Here is a 17456-nt window from a genome sequence, read left to right as displayed (position 1 = left end):
GAGGGCCTACGCGCTTCTGAAACGGTGCTGCCTGCTTCTGCATGTGTGTGAAATTTCCTATAGTAAAAGCATTTTTTTTTAATTTTAAAAAGAAGTGTAAAGTTGTTTAATGGGAGAGAGTTTCAGTTTTGCAAGATGAGAAAGTTCTAGACGTTAGTTGCACCACAATGTGAGTATGTTTAATAGTACTGAACTTCACGCTTAAAACTGGTGGAGGTGGCTAAATGCTTACATTAACGTCCTGTGTGGCTCACCACCATTAAAAAGGAAAAAACACAGTGCGTTTTCCCGTTAGGAGCTCTGGTGGGCAGGAAAGGGGGGGACTTTGGAGTCAGGCAGACAACGATTTTCATCCCAATTCTTCATTTTATAACCTGTAAGGGACTCAAATCGGATACTTAGATACTGTGGGCAATAAAATGACGTACTTGATAGATTTATTTTCCTAGTCACATAAAAAGGAAAACAGATTCTGAGATAAATGCTTGTCTCATAGGCATTTCTATCATCTATACAATTTTTCACATGGCCTTCCCAACAGATCTTTGAGAAAATAGATGATTTTTACGCAGCCTGTGATGACAGACACGCCCCCTGTAGCTGCATGGAGGGATCAAAAAAGGTGTCCAAGAAGGGGTTACGTGTGTGAGCGCACGTGCCCCTGAAAGTAGGCGTCAGCCGTGGTGGAATTCCTGCCGATTTCTGAATCGCTCAAAACATTTGTGTTGAAGGGGTTCGTGTAGAGTTAAATAACAGTACTGTGCGTGTTAATTTCGTCATCTGTTATTTTCCCCCAGAGCTAACTGCTTTGTGATGCCCCTTCTCAGACTGATACTCAAATACACTGAGTGCCATGCGATACCAATTCGTTTCCTTTACATACATTTGTTTCCAGGTAACAAATTTACGTGAGACTGAATTGTATCTGAGTTCAGCGCACACCGAGGTGGGATAATTCAAATATTTTGCAGGTGGCAGATTGTTGTTTTTTTGGTGACAGTAAAATGTGGACCCGATCTGACTCAAAAAAAAAAAAAAAAGAAAGAAAGAAAGAAAGAAATGCTGTCTATCAGATAAACTGTTAAAAGAGACAGTGAAGGCTGAAAATAAAGGCATAAAACACACAAGTTACATGCTAGAAAATACCAATCAACACAGAAAGACCATCGCACGACGCAACTCAGGGCAGACAACCCTCCATGAGTACAGAGCGTGAGGGGAGCCACACTGTCGTAGGTCCCCGCGTCCTGAGCAAAGGCCCCGAGGTGCGTAAGACAAAAACTGACGAGCGCACAAGCAAACTGACAGGCCCGCAGGCGTGGCGCACGCCGTGACGCGCCTCTCTCAGCAGCGAGCAGGCCAAGCAGAAGACTAGGCCTGCGGAGGCTCTGAGGAACACAGCCCTTCCTTCGCGGCTTGTGTGAATAAAGTTAAAACGTGGGGCACAGTGACGAGCGGACCATTTATTAAGCCACAAAGGAAATCTCACCGTGTTTTAAAGCCCAGAAATCATGAGGAGGCCAAATTCACAGACACAATTTAATAAAATTAGCCGCTAACCAAAGGACAGCGTTAAAGAAAAGCTGGCACCTTGAGAACCTGGAAACCAGTCCAACATGGGATGAGGAGACGCCTCGTAGCCCTTTGTGCAACGAGACAAGAGGCAGCCGTTAGAATACCCATCTGGGGCTGCATGTGTCCACGTAACACACCCAAAACCGTACCACGGAGGTCGTCTTGAACAGCAGGCTGCGGAAGGAGCCTCCGCAGAGCACCTCACGTGTCCCACAGGAAAGATGCCCACACGCTCGTGAATCCGCGTCAGGGGAGTGGCCGCCTCTGAAGGCAGTGGTCCTGGGAGGGGCATGCGGAGGGCTTCAGCTTCCCGTGTTTACGCTTTATTAAGAAGAAAGAAGAAGAAATTCTGGGCAAAGTAAAGCAAAAGCTTAAGCTCTGATGAAGCTGGATGGTGGGCACGTAGGTGTTCCTGATGCGGCCCGCCACGCTTTTCCGTTGTCTTAAAATAGTCTATTTTCTTTTTGTAAAGAAGGAACCAACTGGGAGTGACTGTACATGAGCGTGGGGAGCTTTCTGGGGTAATGGAAATGTTCCAAAAATGGCTCGTAGCGATGACTGCACAAATCATTACATTTGTAGGCTGGAAACAGGTGGCTGAGGGCATGGCCCGCAAACCCTGTCTGCGGGCGGCTGGGGAAGTGAAGGGAAATGAGCCCTGCTCAGCACGGGGAGCAGGAGCAGCGGCAGCTGCGGCGCCCGGGACGCCCCCCCCCCCCGCAGCAGCAGCGGGAGGGCCGAGGCTCCCGAGGCACGCGGGGGCGGGGCTGCTTCTAGCCACCTGCTGTCCGGAGCGCTGGCCTGGGCACCCCCCGCCCCACCTGCCCTGCGAGCAGAGGGCCTTCTCTCCTTGCCTTCCCCCTCGCGGCTGCTCCCTCTGCGGGAGGAAGCTGAGGGGGCGGCCTTCCCGCTTCCCTGACCTACCTGGAAGGAAGCTGCCCGGGCTCCCCAGGGAGTCTCTGGCCAGGGCTGGCCCGTGGCCTGAGCAACAGGTGCCCAACTAGCACCAAAGCAGAGGGACGAGCCACAGGCCCGACCGTGTGGAGGGTCACTCTGAGGAGTGTCCCTGCTGGAGGCAGGAAGACTTGGCTCTAAGTTCAGTGGGGATTGAGCCAGCAAAAAGGCTAAGTGATTATCAGCTCTGGAGGAAAACCAGAAAGTTGTGCTGGGAAGAAAATGTAATTACAGTACGTCCACTTGACTCCGCAGCGCACATTTACGTGGTTAGAGGAAGGAACGCACTGAACCGAGGTGAAAAATAAAGACTGTGACAGCAGCTCTACAGAGAGGCAAGCGTGGGCGGGGCTGTGAGGAGCACGCCCGCCTCCGGCAGGACAGGAAGATCACGACACCGCCACGGCCACCTCGGGTTTGACTTCCCCCTCCACCAGGCAGGCCAGGCTGACCTGCGGGGTGCGGGGGGGAGGGGCACCAGTGGCGAGAGGGCACCTAATCGTAACCCAGTCCCCAGGCTCATTCCTCTCCTCCCTGGTGCTTATCGAATTGCCATTTCCTGTTCAGTTTGTGATTCCCAACCATGCCTCTTGAGGGTGTCTTTGGGGGTACATGCCCATTGAAAGCTGGGGCTGCCTTTGCCAAAGCAAGTTTGCACCTTCCATCCCTGGATTAAGTGGCCCAGTTTCCACAGGGGCTTTCTGAGTGCCTCTCGCCCCAGGGGCCTGGCTGAGGGGCGAGGAGGCTGAGGCTAGAGAGGGCGCGCATACTTGGGGTCTAGCAGTAGCGGTGGGAACCTCGGGACGTTCTGCCATGTTTCTTCTCTGGCCTCAGTTTCTCCCCTGCCACCCCTAAGTTCTGAGAACAAATGAGGACACGTGAGAGGACCCTGCACTGGGCCTGACACACAACAGATGCCCAACTAGTATAAAGGTATAAATCATAAAAAGAAGAATGGCACGAAGTCCCAGTGCTCATGGAGCTTTTGATAAAATTACAGATTCTGTTTTTGAGGGGAGGGTCTATATCTGGATTTACAAAGAAATTTCTTCTCATTAAAACTTCTGCTTCTAACTGCTGACTTTTGAACCTGGGGGAGCAGAGCAATTTAACTTCTCTGCATTGGCTCTGTACCAGACAGGAAGCAAGCTCCTTCCCCATTCCCTCCTAGAAATGCGAACAGGTGAGAAGGCGGGGCACCTGAGGCCGCCGGTGTCCCCCCCCCCCCATGCCCAGGAGAAGGTGGGTTTCAGGCAGCCTGAGATTTTAGAGAAACATCCGAGAAACTCTCACACCAACCCTGAGCAGGGAAGGTCTACGAAAACCCACTTTCAACCTCCCACCCCAACCAGGGACTCCATGCTTCAGCCAAGTCGAATTACCTGCCTCATCCCTGGACTCACCTGTGCTGTCCCACCTGCCCGGTGGACTCTGAAGTCCCCCCTGCCCATCCACACATTTCCCATCCTGAAGGGTCCGACCCAGATGCTGTCGGCCTATGGACCCTTCATCCCTGCTGCCTGCCTAACTGGTAAGGAGCTGTCCCTTCCTCTGGCCCCAGGGTGGCACTTCACACACAGGTGTCACGTTGGTTGTGTAGAGGTGAAAGGCGTGGCCATGGCGATGGGCAGCTAGTCCCCTTACCCACCAAGGAGGACGATGACCACGGCGATCTGTCCCCGAGTGTGGTGTTTCGGGGTTACAGAGGAAGTACGATGGGTCTGCTGGGGCGGCGGGGACAAGCTTTTCCTGGGAAAAGAGGAGGGCAGAGGGTGACTGTGTTCAGCCTGGCTGGCCCTGTGACTGGTGCGTGACCGCCCAGCTCTGCCACGGTGGCCCCAGAGCAGCCACAGACCACCCTGCAGTAAATGAGCCCCCGTGTTCAAAAACAGGTGGGTTGGGGTTTGCAGAACCAGCTAGAGGTCAGTGCTTCTTGGGGAGTGAGGACCGTGGGGAGGTGGGGGAGCACCTGGTGTTCATTGGGAGTGCAGACCCGCTGGTTCAAGCCCAACCCACTGGATCGGACCTTGGGGTGGGACCTGGGTGTCCACTACGGGTGGCCAGGTCATCAGCGGGGGGACCAGCCCCTGGGGGGACCCTGCGCCGGCGCCACACTGGGGGCACACTAGAACGCATCCCGTGTTGGGGGCAAGAGAGGAGGACATCAGAGGCAGGAACCGAGCCCAAGATCGCCCAACGCTGAAGTGGACCCTGAGGACCGTTTCTCTGTCTTAAAAAACTTTTCTTTTGGCCTCTTGTCATTTCAAGACTCCTCCTCCTCTGCAGAGGGGACTGAATCATCTCACTGGCTCCCCAGTTCCCACTGAACCCCCAAAGGTGGGTGTTGCAGTGCCTGCCTGGCCTGGGTCCCCTGCCGCCCTTGCAGGCATCCTGGCCGGGCTCGGGGCTCCTCCCCTGAGGTGCTCCCCTCCTCCTTCCCTCTCCCTCCCCTCTGGTTCTGGGTCTCTCAGCCCAGAGGGACCTCTCCAGAAAGACCTCTCCCTCCTTCACCGGGAGCTTCTGCAGGCTGGGCCGGGGCAGTCTTCTATCTTCCTTCTCCCACGTATGTTTTTTTTCTCAGAGAAATAGCAGCAGGTCTCAGCGTGAGGCCCAGGGATCAGCCTCGCCGCTGGCACACATGAGAGCAGAAGCAGGGCGGGTGAGCAGTGGCAGGGCTCGGAAGAGCTGGGGCGGCGGTCCGGACACCCGCTGGGCAGGGGGCTGCAAGGCCTCAGGCCAGTCCCTGGAAGGAGCCTTTTTCTCTCTGTAAGGTGGGGGTGGGGGCTCACCTCTCGGGGTGCTGAGATGAAGTACAGGAAGTTTTCGGCTGAACCTGGAAGCATGAAGGCGGGGCCGGGTCCAGGCCAAGTGCCTGGGGCACAGCCCAGCAAGGCTGCTGAACAAGGCAGGGCAGAGGGGCAGGAAGGGGAGGGCAGGGCACGCAGAGCCTGGCTGAGCTGGGGTCAGGCCAAGGTTGAGCTGTGAAGGGAACATTTGCCCTATTCTGGGTGTGACACCAGCCATGCAGGGAGTGCCCCACTGATGGTCATGAGGGTGGGAAGCCAGGCTTGGCTGACCAAGTGGAGACGGGAATCTGGCCATCCCTAGGCTGTGTACTGGGTGGGCACCAGGGAGACCTAACATTTTACACTTGAGCAACAATCAAAATTTCTAGTTACAAAGGCTGCTCGACCCAGGGAGGGAAAAGAGGGGCTGGAGGGCCTGGACACTGCATTTCGGGGCATCTCTGGGCAACAGGATCAAAGGGATTTTTCGCTTTTCAAAATAGGTTTCTGTCTTTTCCAAATTGTCTGTGAGAGCCGCGTATTAATTTTACAATCAGAGAAGGCTGTTAACTATAAATGACACCACAAAACAAAAAAGACCCAACCCCTGGCAGCGGGCTCTCTACCTAGCTGGGGAGGGAAAGGAGCATGCCAGAAGTGGGGTGCGGGCCAGGGGGCGGCCCTGGAGGGCGACGGGCCAGGGCCGCCATGGGGGCGGTTGCAAGGGCCCCGCCAAGCCCCGACCCCGCAGAATAAAGCCGAAATCGCCTCGGGGTAACCTCCTCCCCAAGCCTCTTCCTCCCGTCCCTCTCTCACTGCTTCCTTCCAGTCAAACCAGGCGACCGCGTTTAGGGTGCATGATTTTACTCCAAGGTTTCCCAGCGCAGGAACTCCACACCCCGAGCAGTTTGCAGCAGGCCTTCCTGTCCTATTGCTTAGCGCGGACGGGCAGGACCCGCCAAAACGGCGGCGGTGCGGGCAGAGGTGCACAGGTTGGGCACCACCACTCTGACCCAGAGCCAAGAGGGAGGCGCGCGAGCCCGGTTCCCAGAAATCGTCCCATTCTGGAGATGCTCGGACGACAAACGGCCTCGCAGAAGCCCAAACCGATCATTTTTAGTCCCAACGTCCCTGAACCAAAACTAACCACTGCAGGTTATGGGGACAGAGGTGCCCAGGAGCACAGCGCGCCACGTCCCCTCCGCCGGGCCTGAGGATGCCAGGACCGAGTCCTTCCCTTCCCGCGTACGACCGAGAGGCAGCTGCTCCCGGTGCCAACGCGTCCACGCGGCGCTGGCGACCCTCTTCCCCTGACCCGCAGCCGCTCACCCGCTCCGCCCGCCGGGTCTCCCAGAAGCGGTCACGGGGTGGCCTGCGCGCCCCTTCCCGCACCAGACCTGAAGGCGGGCGGCGGGACTTTGCGCAGGCCTCAGTCTCCCAATCTGTAGCCGGTGGACGGAGTCCACTCCGCGGTGAGGCTGGGCCAGGTCTCAGCCGCACGCCGCTGAGTGTGGTGCCTCCTTCCCGGAGCCGCTTCCTCAGGGGCGCTCGCGAGGCGCCCGAAGATGCGCGGAGGGAGGGGAGCCGCCTTCCCTCTGCACCGCCCGGGGGCAGCGACGCGGGGCGGGAAGGTCTGCGGTCACACTCGGAACTTCCTTTGCCCCAGCCAGGCTCAGACATCCCAAGGCCCGAGCGCCCAGCCTGACACCCTGCCCTGAGCCGCAGACTCTGCCGCGTTTGCTCCCTCGGGCTGGGAGCCACTGGAACCTAAGCACGGCTGCCTGCAGGCGCTTCCTGGTGTTTTCCCAGTCAGTCCTCAAAGAACCCCCACGGCAACCCCAGGGCAGAGCTGGAGAAAGCGAGGTTCAGAAGTTCCTACATTGCACCTCCCAGCCCGGCCGTCTCCCTGGGTGCGTGACCAGATCTCCACTCCCGGGGAAAGGCCTGGCGTTCCCGAGACCCGGACTCAGGTCAGGCAGGGCCCGAGGGAGGAGGAGTGTGGCCGGGCGAGGACGCATCTGGGCGTTGAGGAGGGCCTGGGAAGGCTTGCCCGGAGTCTCGTTCACCAGGCCGGGCGCTGCACGCGGGAGGCTGGAGCAGCCTCCGCGACCACCCCAGGGAGGAAGTCCCGACACAGGGCACATCCAGAGGTGTGGGGTGAGGGCGCTGGCCCAGGGCTGGGATGCAGCGGGCTGTGGAGCTCCACGGCCCAGCGCGGCCGCGCCCCGCGGGTGTTCCCGGCCCGAGAAGCCGCTGCACTGGGAGGAGCAGGGGGTCGAGCCAGGCATCAGCAGCCCTGCTCTCGGGACGCAGTCGGCTCTAACGCTCAGCCTGGTGGGGTCTGGGACACTGGAGAGCAGTGCTGGCGCTTCGTAGGGAAGTCCTTGCGGAGATCCTCAAGGACCCGGCGGACAGTGATGAGTGGCTGGGATGTGCGCCCCGAGGCTCTCCTGGAAGCCATCCTTCTGCGGCTGCCTAGGACCCCGCGACCCACGCGGAGGTCTTCATATGGCTCCTGCGCGGTCCACACCCCTTGGAGGCTGAAGGGGCTCGGAGTCCAGGGGCAGCACCGGCGCTGGGAGTCCCCCCATCCCCGCACCCCTGCCTGCGGGCCCGCTGTGCCCCAGCTCCTCCCGAGAAACCCAGGCGGGCCGCGGGCTCCCTCAGGCGACAGAAGGGTCAACTCGTACCGCCCCCGCCGGGCACGTGGCAGGGTCCAGGGAACACCAAGGCCTTGCGGTCCCGCAGGGAGGCCAACTGACTGCACAAGGGACAGAAGAGATGCGCTGAGCCCTGGGAAGGGCAGAGCCGCTGAGGGAGGGGGGCCTCCTGTGGAGGCCTAAGCCAGGGGTAGCCTTTCCCTGGGAAGAACGGGGCTGTGGCTCCTGTGCAGCCGGGTGGGGTGGGGGTGCTGTGAGCAGAAGGGACATCATTCTGGTCGAGGGTGGAGGGAGAGGGCAAGGGACTCCAGTGAGGAGGCCAGGGCAGGAGCCCCCTGAGGGTGGAACTTGGGAGCATTGATAAGGGGGCTGTTGGGTTAGATGTGGCAGGGCAGGGGGAGCCAGCCAAGATGACACCGCAGCTTCAGGCTTGAGCAGCTGTGCCAGTGCCCCAGGGGGTGTCTTCTGGAGAGGAGTATCTTGCTGGGGCAGTAGGGACAGATTGGGGCAGGAACTAAGAACTCCAACTTGAAGATTTCCACTACAATTTCGGATGGAGACCCAGAGCGAGATCCGGGTTTCCGATGAAAACGCCAGATTGCAGCATGGTCACCGAGGGGGGTGAGAGAGAAGGGGCCCCAGGATTTAAAAAGTCTTGTAACATCCATTTTGCAGCAGCTGGACATTCTTTTCCTTTTATTGAGAAAATATGGGCTGCATGGAAGAGGCAAAAAGCAAAGCCTGAAATGGAGGCTGCCCTGCAGGCCTCTGGAGCCCACCACATGCTGACATCACTTAGGGGTCAGGCGAGGCAGCAGTTCCCCAGGGCCAGGGAAAGCTGGGGGTCTCCCTGCTGCAGACGGCTCAGGAAATGAGGCTGGTTGGATGCAGAGGATACAAGTGTGTTGAGGATCACTTCAGTGATGCCGACACCTTTAGAACAGAGCTGCTTCTGGAAAGTTCCCTAGTGTCTCTGCACCCCGGACGCCAGCTGAGTTAGCTCTGTGCCTGCGCACACCCTGCCGTGACATTCACCGGGCAGTCACTGCCTCTGCATTCTCCGGAGGTCTCCGCACAGCTGTGGAATCAGAGAGCATCTCATGACCCCCACTTAGAGAAGTTGTAGGTGCCACCAGCGGGGGGGGGAGGGGGCATGACTGGGTGGTGGGCTCAGCCCTCCCCACACTCCAGAAAGTCTCCCCAGAAGTTCTGCTAGTCTTGCCCATGTCTGGGCAAGAAGTTCTAACTGAAGGAAGTGCACTTTCTTGTCGACCATCCTGGTGGCAGGCGCTGCTCCGACACCCACCTGGCCCCTGACAGGCGGTGACAGTCCGGCCACTCAGACACAGTGGGGGTGCCACGTCTGAGAACTGGCTTCCAGGGTTTCTCCCAGGGGCATTTCCTTCTGTCTCCTGCCTGGATCTGTGCCGTGAAGTCATCCCTGTAAGTTCTGGCTTGAGGTCTCTGAGGAGATTTTGTCGTCTACAAATGACCTCATAGGCAGTTGGACATTCTGGAACTGAACAGGTCGGCTGTGCCCAGCTGAGCCAGAGGCCACCTGGGACAGACCTGTAATCAGCTCAAGAAGGAAGCTGCCAAGGGGACACCAGCCAGCAGGGTGCCGCGGGCATCCTGGGGGGAGCCAGAGGGGCTCCCTGCCAGATTGCAGCTGGGGTTAGGTGTTGGGACAGTCTGAAGAAGTGAGGGTGCTTTCAATTGCCAGGAAGCAGGGATGTTTTTATGTCCTTGTGTCTTGATAACTCGTATCTAAGAGGCAGAGTGCAGAGGTGAGGCTGCAGCTGCCTTTGGCCAAGAAGCAGTGGACAACCATGGCTGCTGCACAGGGGATGCTGCCGGTTTCCGGGGCTGCCCTGCCCCAGCCTGGGCTGCACGGGTAATATTCAGTAGGGTTGCACAGCTTCCTCACTGGGGCCGGGCCCTGCCTGCCTCCCTACAGTTTTTGACATCTAGACAAGTGCTGGAAGGGAATGTAGGCAAATTCATTAGCTTGAGGAGCGAGGGGGTGAACCCCAAGCTATGTTACCATGTGAATAAATGAGTTTCAGCGCAATGTGTGACACTGAATGGTCACAATCAAGTGGATCAATGAAAAGAAGGATCAGTGAAAAATGTATTTTCATACATAAAACTGTTCTGCATGGAAAAGGCACCGGGGGCGGGGGAGAGAGAAAGACTGGCTTTTTGCCATGCCTTTCTTTTTTTCTTTCTTTTTTAAATTGAGGCATAGTCAGTTTACAATGTGTCAATTTCTGGTGTACAGCATCATGTTTCAGACATACACATATACACACGTATATTCCTTTTCATATTCTTTTTCATTATAGGTTACAAGATATTGAATATAGTCCTCTGTGCCATACAGTAGGACCTTGTTTATCTATTTTATATATAGTAGTTTGTATCTGCAAATCCTGAACTCCCAATTTATCCCTTCCAACTCCCTTTCCCCGGGGTAACCATGTTTGTTTTCTGTGTCTGTGAGTCTGTTTTTGTTTTGTAAAGAAGTTCATTTGTGTCACTGTTTAAAAAATTCCAGGATATGAGTGATATCATATGGTATTTTTCTTACTTTTTCTGGCTACTTCACTTAGAATGACATTCTCCAGGTCCATCTATGTTGCTGCAAATGGCAATTTCCCCCTGCATTTTAAAAATAGACTTTATTGTTTAGAGCAGTTTCTGGTTTACTGAACAATTAAGTGTGAAGTAGAGAGAGTTCCCACATCCCCCTGCCCCCCACCCCCATGCACAGCCCTCATCATCAATATCCCCCACCAGGTGGTACATTTGTTATAATCAATGACCCTGCATTGCCACATTGTAATAACCCAGAGACTGTAGTTGGTGTTGTATGTTCTATGGGTTTAGACAAATTTATAATGATGTGTATCCACCACAATGGAATCATTCAGAATAGTTTGCCCTAAAAATACTCCGTGCTCCACCTATATATCCCTCCCTAACCCCTGGCAACCACTGATCTTTTTACTGTCTTCATAGTTTTGCATTTTCTAGAATGTCATATAGTTGGAATCATACAGAATGGACCCTTCTCAGATTGACTTCTTTTACTTAGTACACACACTTAAGGTTCTTCCATGTCTTTTCATGGTGTGATAGCTCATTTCTTTTTACTTCTGAGTAATAGTCCATTGTCTGGATGGACCACAGTCTATTTTTTCATTCACTTATTGAAGGACATCTTAGTTTCTTACAAATTCGGGCAATTAGGAATAAAGCTCCTATAGGCATCCCTGTTCAGACCTTTGTGTGGACATGTTTTCAACTCTCTTGAGTAAGCATTAGGAATGTGATTGCTGGATTGTATGGCAAGAGTATGTTTCATTTTATTAGAAACCACCAAACCATCTTCCAATGTGGCTGTACTGTTTTCCATTCCACCAGCAATGAATGAGAGTTCCCATTGCTCCATATCTTTGTCAGCATTTGGTGATGTCAGTGTCTGGATTTTGGCCATTCTAAATAGGTGTATAGTGGTAACTCATTGTTTGAATTTTCATTTCCCTGATGACATCTGATGTGCAGCATCTTTTCATATACTTATTTGCCATCTATATCTCTTCTTTGGTGAGGTGTCTGGACCATTTTTAATAGGGTTGTTTGTTTTCTTATTGTTTTGTTGTTTGTATGTTTTGGATAGCAGTCCTTTATCAGATATTTCTCATGCAAATATTTTCTTTCAGCCCGTGGCTTGTCTTTTCATTCTCTTGTCATTGTCTTTTGTAGAGCAGAAAACTTCAATTTGGTGGTGCCTACGATGTCACATCTTAAAAGTCACTACCAAACCCTCATACAGTGCAGGCCTCCAGCCCTCAGTCCTCTGATTCGTTTCCTCCCCCAGGGCATTTCTGACAGGCACAAGCAAACACATTCATGTATTTCAACATGCTTGGTCCTCTCCAGCGCTGTATTTATCATTCCCCGGATCTCAAAGAGGTTGCATTGATTCCAGCGGTTAGCCACACCTGCCCCAGGAGGTGGGGCGAGGCCAGGAGAACGGCCCCGCCCCTGCGGCCACGCCCCCTCGCCTCCCTTGCGCCTGCGCGGCCGGCGCGGACAGGCGCGCGGCTCCTCGCCGTGGTGGCTCCTGTTTCCGCCGGGCCGCGGGAGCGTAGGACCAGCTTCCGGCAGGCTGCGCCGCGTGTGCCCCCCCGGTTTCCGGTCCGCTGTGGGTCTCAGCTGCGAACATGGGCAAAGTGAGGAGCTTGCGGGCCCGGGTGCACCAGGCTGCCGTGAGGCTCACGAGGGAGGCCGCGCCCGGCCCCGCGCCCCCGGCCCGGGAGGCGGCCCCTCCGCAGGCTTCGGCTGGCGGGGTCGGAGGGAAGGTAAACGGGACACCGCGGGCGGTGGGACTGGGGCGGGGGTGCGGGCCGGGGTGGGGGCTCCGCGCCGTGCGGCCTCGGGGGTCCCGGGCCCGCTCGGGCCCCGCGTGCTCTGTGGGCGCCCCCGCGCCCACCCCCGGGTCCCCGCGACCCCGGGACCGCCCTCGGGCCTTCTCGGTCCGCGAGGTGTCCCGGCCTCCGTGGACCCCGAGCGAGGCTCGGCTCGCGTGCGCGGCGGCCCAGGAGGGGCTGGCTTGCTCCGCGTCTGGAGCTGTGCGAGGGAGAGCCAGAAACCTCTCGCCACCGCGTGTAGAAACGCTGCGCGAATGTGGTAAAAATTCCTTTATCTCGTAGCTGAGCTCCCAGGAAAGGAAAGGGGATTCCCAAGATTAACGAAAAAGTGAAGCAAACTAGGAAGGGGGAGGGTATAGCTCAGTGGTAGTGTGCATACCTAGCATGCACAAGGTGCTGGGTTCAATCCCCGGTACCTCCAAGGAAAAAAAAAGTAGATAACTAAACTTAATTACGCCCCCCCCCCAAGTCGAAGTAAACTAGGAGACCCAGTACCCTGTAGCAGTCAGCACCCATCCCAGCCCCGGTCTCCCCCCCTCCCCCCAGCTCTAAGGGACCACTAATCTTTCTGCCTCTGTTCTGTGCGTTTCATCTGGATGGAGTCATACAGGTTGTGGCCTTTGCCTTTGCGTTTGGTTCCTAGTCTTAGCCTAGGGTTTTGAACGTTCATCCAGGTTGTATGATGTACCTTTTATGTGGAATAATGTTCCACGATGAGGTTAGAGCGCGTTTTGTTTATGCAGGTGCTGACTCTAGAGCTGCCTGGAAGCATTTACTGGTGTCCAACCGGGGTGCTAGCACGCTGGCAGCAGACAAGACCTTGTCGGTTTGTGGGGACCACGGCTTTGGGTCAGTAATGCTAAAGAGAACAGCCGTGTGCGTTAATCCCTTGCTGTGTGGCGGGCACTTTACATCTTTATAACTTCCCAACCATCATTTTGCAGGGTGAAAAATAAGAGTTTAAATCAATTACTCAGGTTGCTCAGCTGCTGCTGGGGTAGCTGATGTTTGAATCCAGGGTCTGGCACCAGCCTTCGTAAAATCTTTATTGAGATACAATTCATGTCATAAAATCTACTCACTAAAGTGCACGATTCAATGGTTTTTTGTTTTGTTTCGTTTTGTTGTAGTGTGTTTACAGATTTATGCAGTCATCGCTATAAACTGGAACATTTTCATCATCCCGGAAGGAACCCCCATACTCATCCTCAGTCATTTTGGCATCCGTGAATCTGCTTTCTGTCTCTGTCTGTTTGCCCCTTGTGGGCAATTCGCATAAGTGGAGTAAGCTCAGTACGTCTTTCGTTCTTTCACTGAGTTTCCGAGGTTCATCCTTGGAACGTTATTTTTGTAGTTTTCGTTTCTCTGTTGTCCTTACTCTTTTTATGGCTGAAAAGTGCTCCATTGTATGGGTAAACCGGACCACATCACATCTTGTTTATCCATTCGTAAGTTGATGGATAGTTAGGCTGTCTCTGACTCTTGGCTGCCACAATAATACTGCTGTGTGTGAATCTACTGTTAATGCGTGGAGCAGAATTGCTGGGATGTATGGCGCTCTGTACTTAACTTTTGAGGAGTTGCCAAATTATTTTCTGCAGTGGCCACATCATTTTACATTTCCACTGGCAATGTGAGGGCTGCATTTTCTCCACATCTTTGCCAACACTTGTTGTTGTCTGTCTTTTTGATTGTAGTCATCCTAGTGGATGTGAGGTGGCAGTTCACTGTTTTAATCTGCATTTCCCTAAAGGGCTAATGAACAATGTTGAATATTATTTTCACAGGCTTGTTGGCTATTTGTGTATCTTCTTTGGAGAAATGTCTATTCAAGTCCTTTGCCCCTTTTCTTTTCTTTTCTTATTGTAATTTTTAAACTTTTTTTTTTTTTTTTGGCAGGGGGAGGGAGGTAATTAGGTTTATTTATTTATTTACATTTTGGAGGAGGTACTGGGGATTGAACCCAGGACCTTGTGCATGCCAGGCATGTGCTCTATTGCAAATATTTTTTCAAATTCTGTGGGTTGTCTTTTTACTTTCTTGATATTGTCCTTGGAAATACAAAGTTTTTAATGTTGATGAGATCTAATTTTGTTTTCTCTTGTTGCTTGTGCTTTTGGTGGTTTGAAAAGTCAGGGTTTAGTTGAAATGCTTAAGGAAGTTTGAGCTGATTTTGGTCATGGAGAGAAGCTGTCAGTGGACGCCCGTTAGTGGTTGATGTAGGCGTTGTGATACACACCAGTGTCTACATCTGAATTCCAGTGACAGACTCTTCACTGGTCTTTAACTCCTTTCCCTCTCATCTCCTCCTTGTGCTATTGTTGTTATGCAAGTTGCCTCTAAATATGTTACAAACTAACCTTAAGTTGTCATAATTATTTTTTCATAACTTGTTGCATGTTTACCTGTTCCAGACCTCTTGTTTTGTTTTTTTTTGTGAATTTGAATTACTACCTGGTATCATTTGCTTTCAGCCTAAAAGAACTTCATTGGTATTTCTTAAAAGGCAGGTCTGTAGAAGCAGATTCTCTCAGCTTTGGTTTATCTGGTACTGTCTTTATTGCTGGATGTAAGATTCTCGGTTGACATCAGTCTTCTCACACGCTGTCTACGTAGTCCCATTGCCCTCTGGCCTCCGCTGTCTCTGACGAGAAGTCGGCTGTTAATCTTCACGGGGCTCCCTGTGTGCGATGCGTCGTCTTTGCTGCTTTCATGATTTTCTCTTTGCTTTTACACATTTTGACTGTGATGTGTCTTGATGTAGATCCCTTTGTGTTTATTCTGTTTCGAGTTTGTTTATCCTGCTAGACGTTCATTGAGTTTGCATGTGTAGGTTAGTGTTTTCCATCACATTTGATAGGTGTTCGGCCATAACGTCCTTGGATGTGTTTCCTGCCTCTTTCTGTCCCTCCTCCTCCGGGTACTCGTGCGGTCTGTTGGCTAGTGTGCTGCGTGGTGCCCTCAGGCTTGGTTTGTTCCTCTGCCAGGCATTCTGTAAGGCGGTCCCCCTCTGTCCAAGGCTCTGTGCTTTCCCCTTGTCTTCCGGGGGTGCAGTTTCTATTCACCTTTCTTCAGATGCACTGGTTCTTTCCTCTGCCAGCTCAGACCTACTTTTGAGTCTCTCTAGTGACATTTTTCATTGTGATTACTGCACTTTTTACTCCAGAACTTTATTTCACTTTTAAGTAACTCTGTCCTGTTGCAGATGTTCTGTCTAATGAGACGCTGTCCTCGTCCTTTCCTGTTGTTGTTCAGGCACTGTCTCCTGGGGCCGCGTTTACAGTGGCTGCTGTGGAACTGCTGCCAAGTCCAGTATGTCCCCCTGCCCGAAGCAGCTCCTGGCGCCCAGCTCTTGTTTTCTGTTTCTTGGCGAGGGTCCTACTTTGTTGTTGAAAGACCTTCAGACACTGTAGCATCAGCACCTTTTCTGTTAAGTGGCGAATGTCCAGGTGACAGTGGAGGTGGCTGTGCACTCACAGATCTGTGTGACCACGTCCACGTGGCCCCTTATCTCCCGTGGCTCCTCCTTGCCGGGGCCTTGGCTCAGGTGGCCTGCTCTGCCCCTCCCTGGCTGCCACCCTGGCTCCTGCCTGGCTCGCGCTCTGCTTCTCTGTCAGATCTCTGGTGTCTTGTTCACTGACTGCCTCTCCCCATCCTGAGGGCTCCGCTCCAGCCGGGGCTTCTCCATTAGGCACTCGGGGCTGCAGGCCAGGCTGGCTCCTGCTCGGCCGCACCCCAGCCCTGTCTCTGTCCGTGACTCCCCTTCTGGGGCCCCTGTCCTGGAGCTTGGACCTGAATGAGCCAGCTGGGCCTCAGGCAGGTTTTGGGTGATCACGGTGTGGCGGGCAGGGGGACGTGGAGGGTTCTGAAATCTTGGCGTGGGGGTGAGTGCGGGTAGGAAACAGGCCTGGAGAGAGATTGCTGAGATGGAACACGGGTTGTGCAGTGGGAGGAGGAGAAAGAAGACGTAGGGCAGGAGGGAGAGCTGGTCCCTCCCACAAGAGCTCCTGATATTGAGGCTGGCTTAGGATCATTCCTGATCCTGATCTGGGCTCAGGTCGAACCCTCAGCGGGGCCCGCGTGGTGAGCAGCCTGAGGGCGCTGCGGTCTGAGCTCCTCTCCGGGTCCCGCCCTCACTGGGGGGTCTCTGAAGCCACGGAGCGAGCCTCAGTTTCTCTCTGTCCTCCCCAGGAGTGGGCTTTCCCGAGCGCCAGTGTCTTCGCTGGGACCACGATAGACCCCGGTGCCCTGGTGCAGAAGCTGGACGAGGACGTGAGGAGCAGGGCCTCCACCAGGAGAGGTGAGCGGCATGCGGCCCGGACGGGTGTGGGGCTGGCGCCAGCCCACCGCCGCATCCTCCCGGGCATGGCAGGGCCGATGCCAGGTTAGCCTGGACACTTGGAAGGGAGTTTTCCAACAGTGGGAGATTCTGAAGGTGCTCTGGACAGAAAGGCGGTGTCAGGAAACCCCCTGTGCCCACCGCCGCCTTCAGCATGCACAGCACTGGCTTGTTATCATCATTATCTTGATACTGGGTTATTTTGAAGCATTTTCCTCAGGAATTCTTTAGTATGCCTCTCTGGGGGCTCATAGAAAAAAGTCAGAAACATGCCTGTGAGGCCGTTTTCACACCCGAACGCGTCAGTGGTGACTCTGCATTTCAGATGCACGAAGTGGAAGAAGCCCACAGCTCCACGATTGCCTCGTGGCGCTTCCTTGTCACGGTCAGGTGTGAACACAGGCCGTGCTGCCCGGCAGCCCCGCCCCCTTTTCCTTCCCATCGCGGGGCTCCTTTTTCTGGCTGCACTTCCCTCACGTTGGACTTTCCGGTTGCACCCTCTTTTGTCTTCATGCCGCTCTGACACAGTGATGCTCTGAGGGCTTCCTGCCTGGGCTGGTCCTGGAGGTGGGGGGCGGCCCCCCACTCCCTACGCAGACACACCACCACCTAAATGCCGCGGATGCGAGTGGCTGGAAGTAACAGTGTCGCAGCCCTGCGGGCAGCTCTCCGGCCCTCTAGGGCAGAGCTGTTTTAAGCAGCTTTC

The 17456-nt window shown here is 54.5% G+C and overlaps 2 protein-coding genes across 4 annotated transcripts in view; one reads left to right on the top strand and one right to left on the bottom strand.

Moving 5' to 3' along the window:
* Positions 1–7070, bottom strand: part of ITGB2 (integrin subunit beta 2) — a 34089-nt gene extending 27019 nt beyond the window's left edge. The window contains exon 1 of one of the 3 annotated variants that reach the window (XM_032491241.1): positions 6713–7070. The gene's annotated coding sequence lies outside the window, so the exon portion shown is untranslated. Of the gene's footprint in view, positions 1–5318; positions 5339–6712 lie in introns of those variants that run through there. The other 2 variants (XM_032491410.1, XM_032491311.1) reach the window with 2 other exon arrangements.
* A 5057-nt stretch (positions 7071–12127) lies between these two features.
* FAM207A (family with sequence similarity 207 member A) overlaps positions 12128–17456 on the top strand; it is a 29049-nt gene continuing 23720 nt past the window's right edge. Inside the window, exons 1-2 of the mRNA XM_032491481.1 lie at positions 12128–12342; positions 16603–16711. Of these exons, the coding sequence (XP_032347372.1) occupies positions 12205–12342; positions 16603–16711 (247 nt within the window). The 5' untranslated portion in view covers positions 12128–12204. The remainder of the gene's footprint in view (positions 12343–16602; positions 16712–17456) is intronic.

This window comes from Camelus ferus, chromosome 1, assembly GCF_009834535.1.
Source record: "Camelus ferus isolate YT-003-E chromosome 1, BCGSAC_Cfer_1.0, whole genome shotgun sequence".
NCBI lineage: Eukaryota > Metazoa > Chordata > Mammalia > Artiodactyla > Camelidae > Camelus > Camelus ferus.
This window is presented reverse-complemented; position numbering and strand designations above follow the sequence as displayed.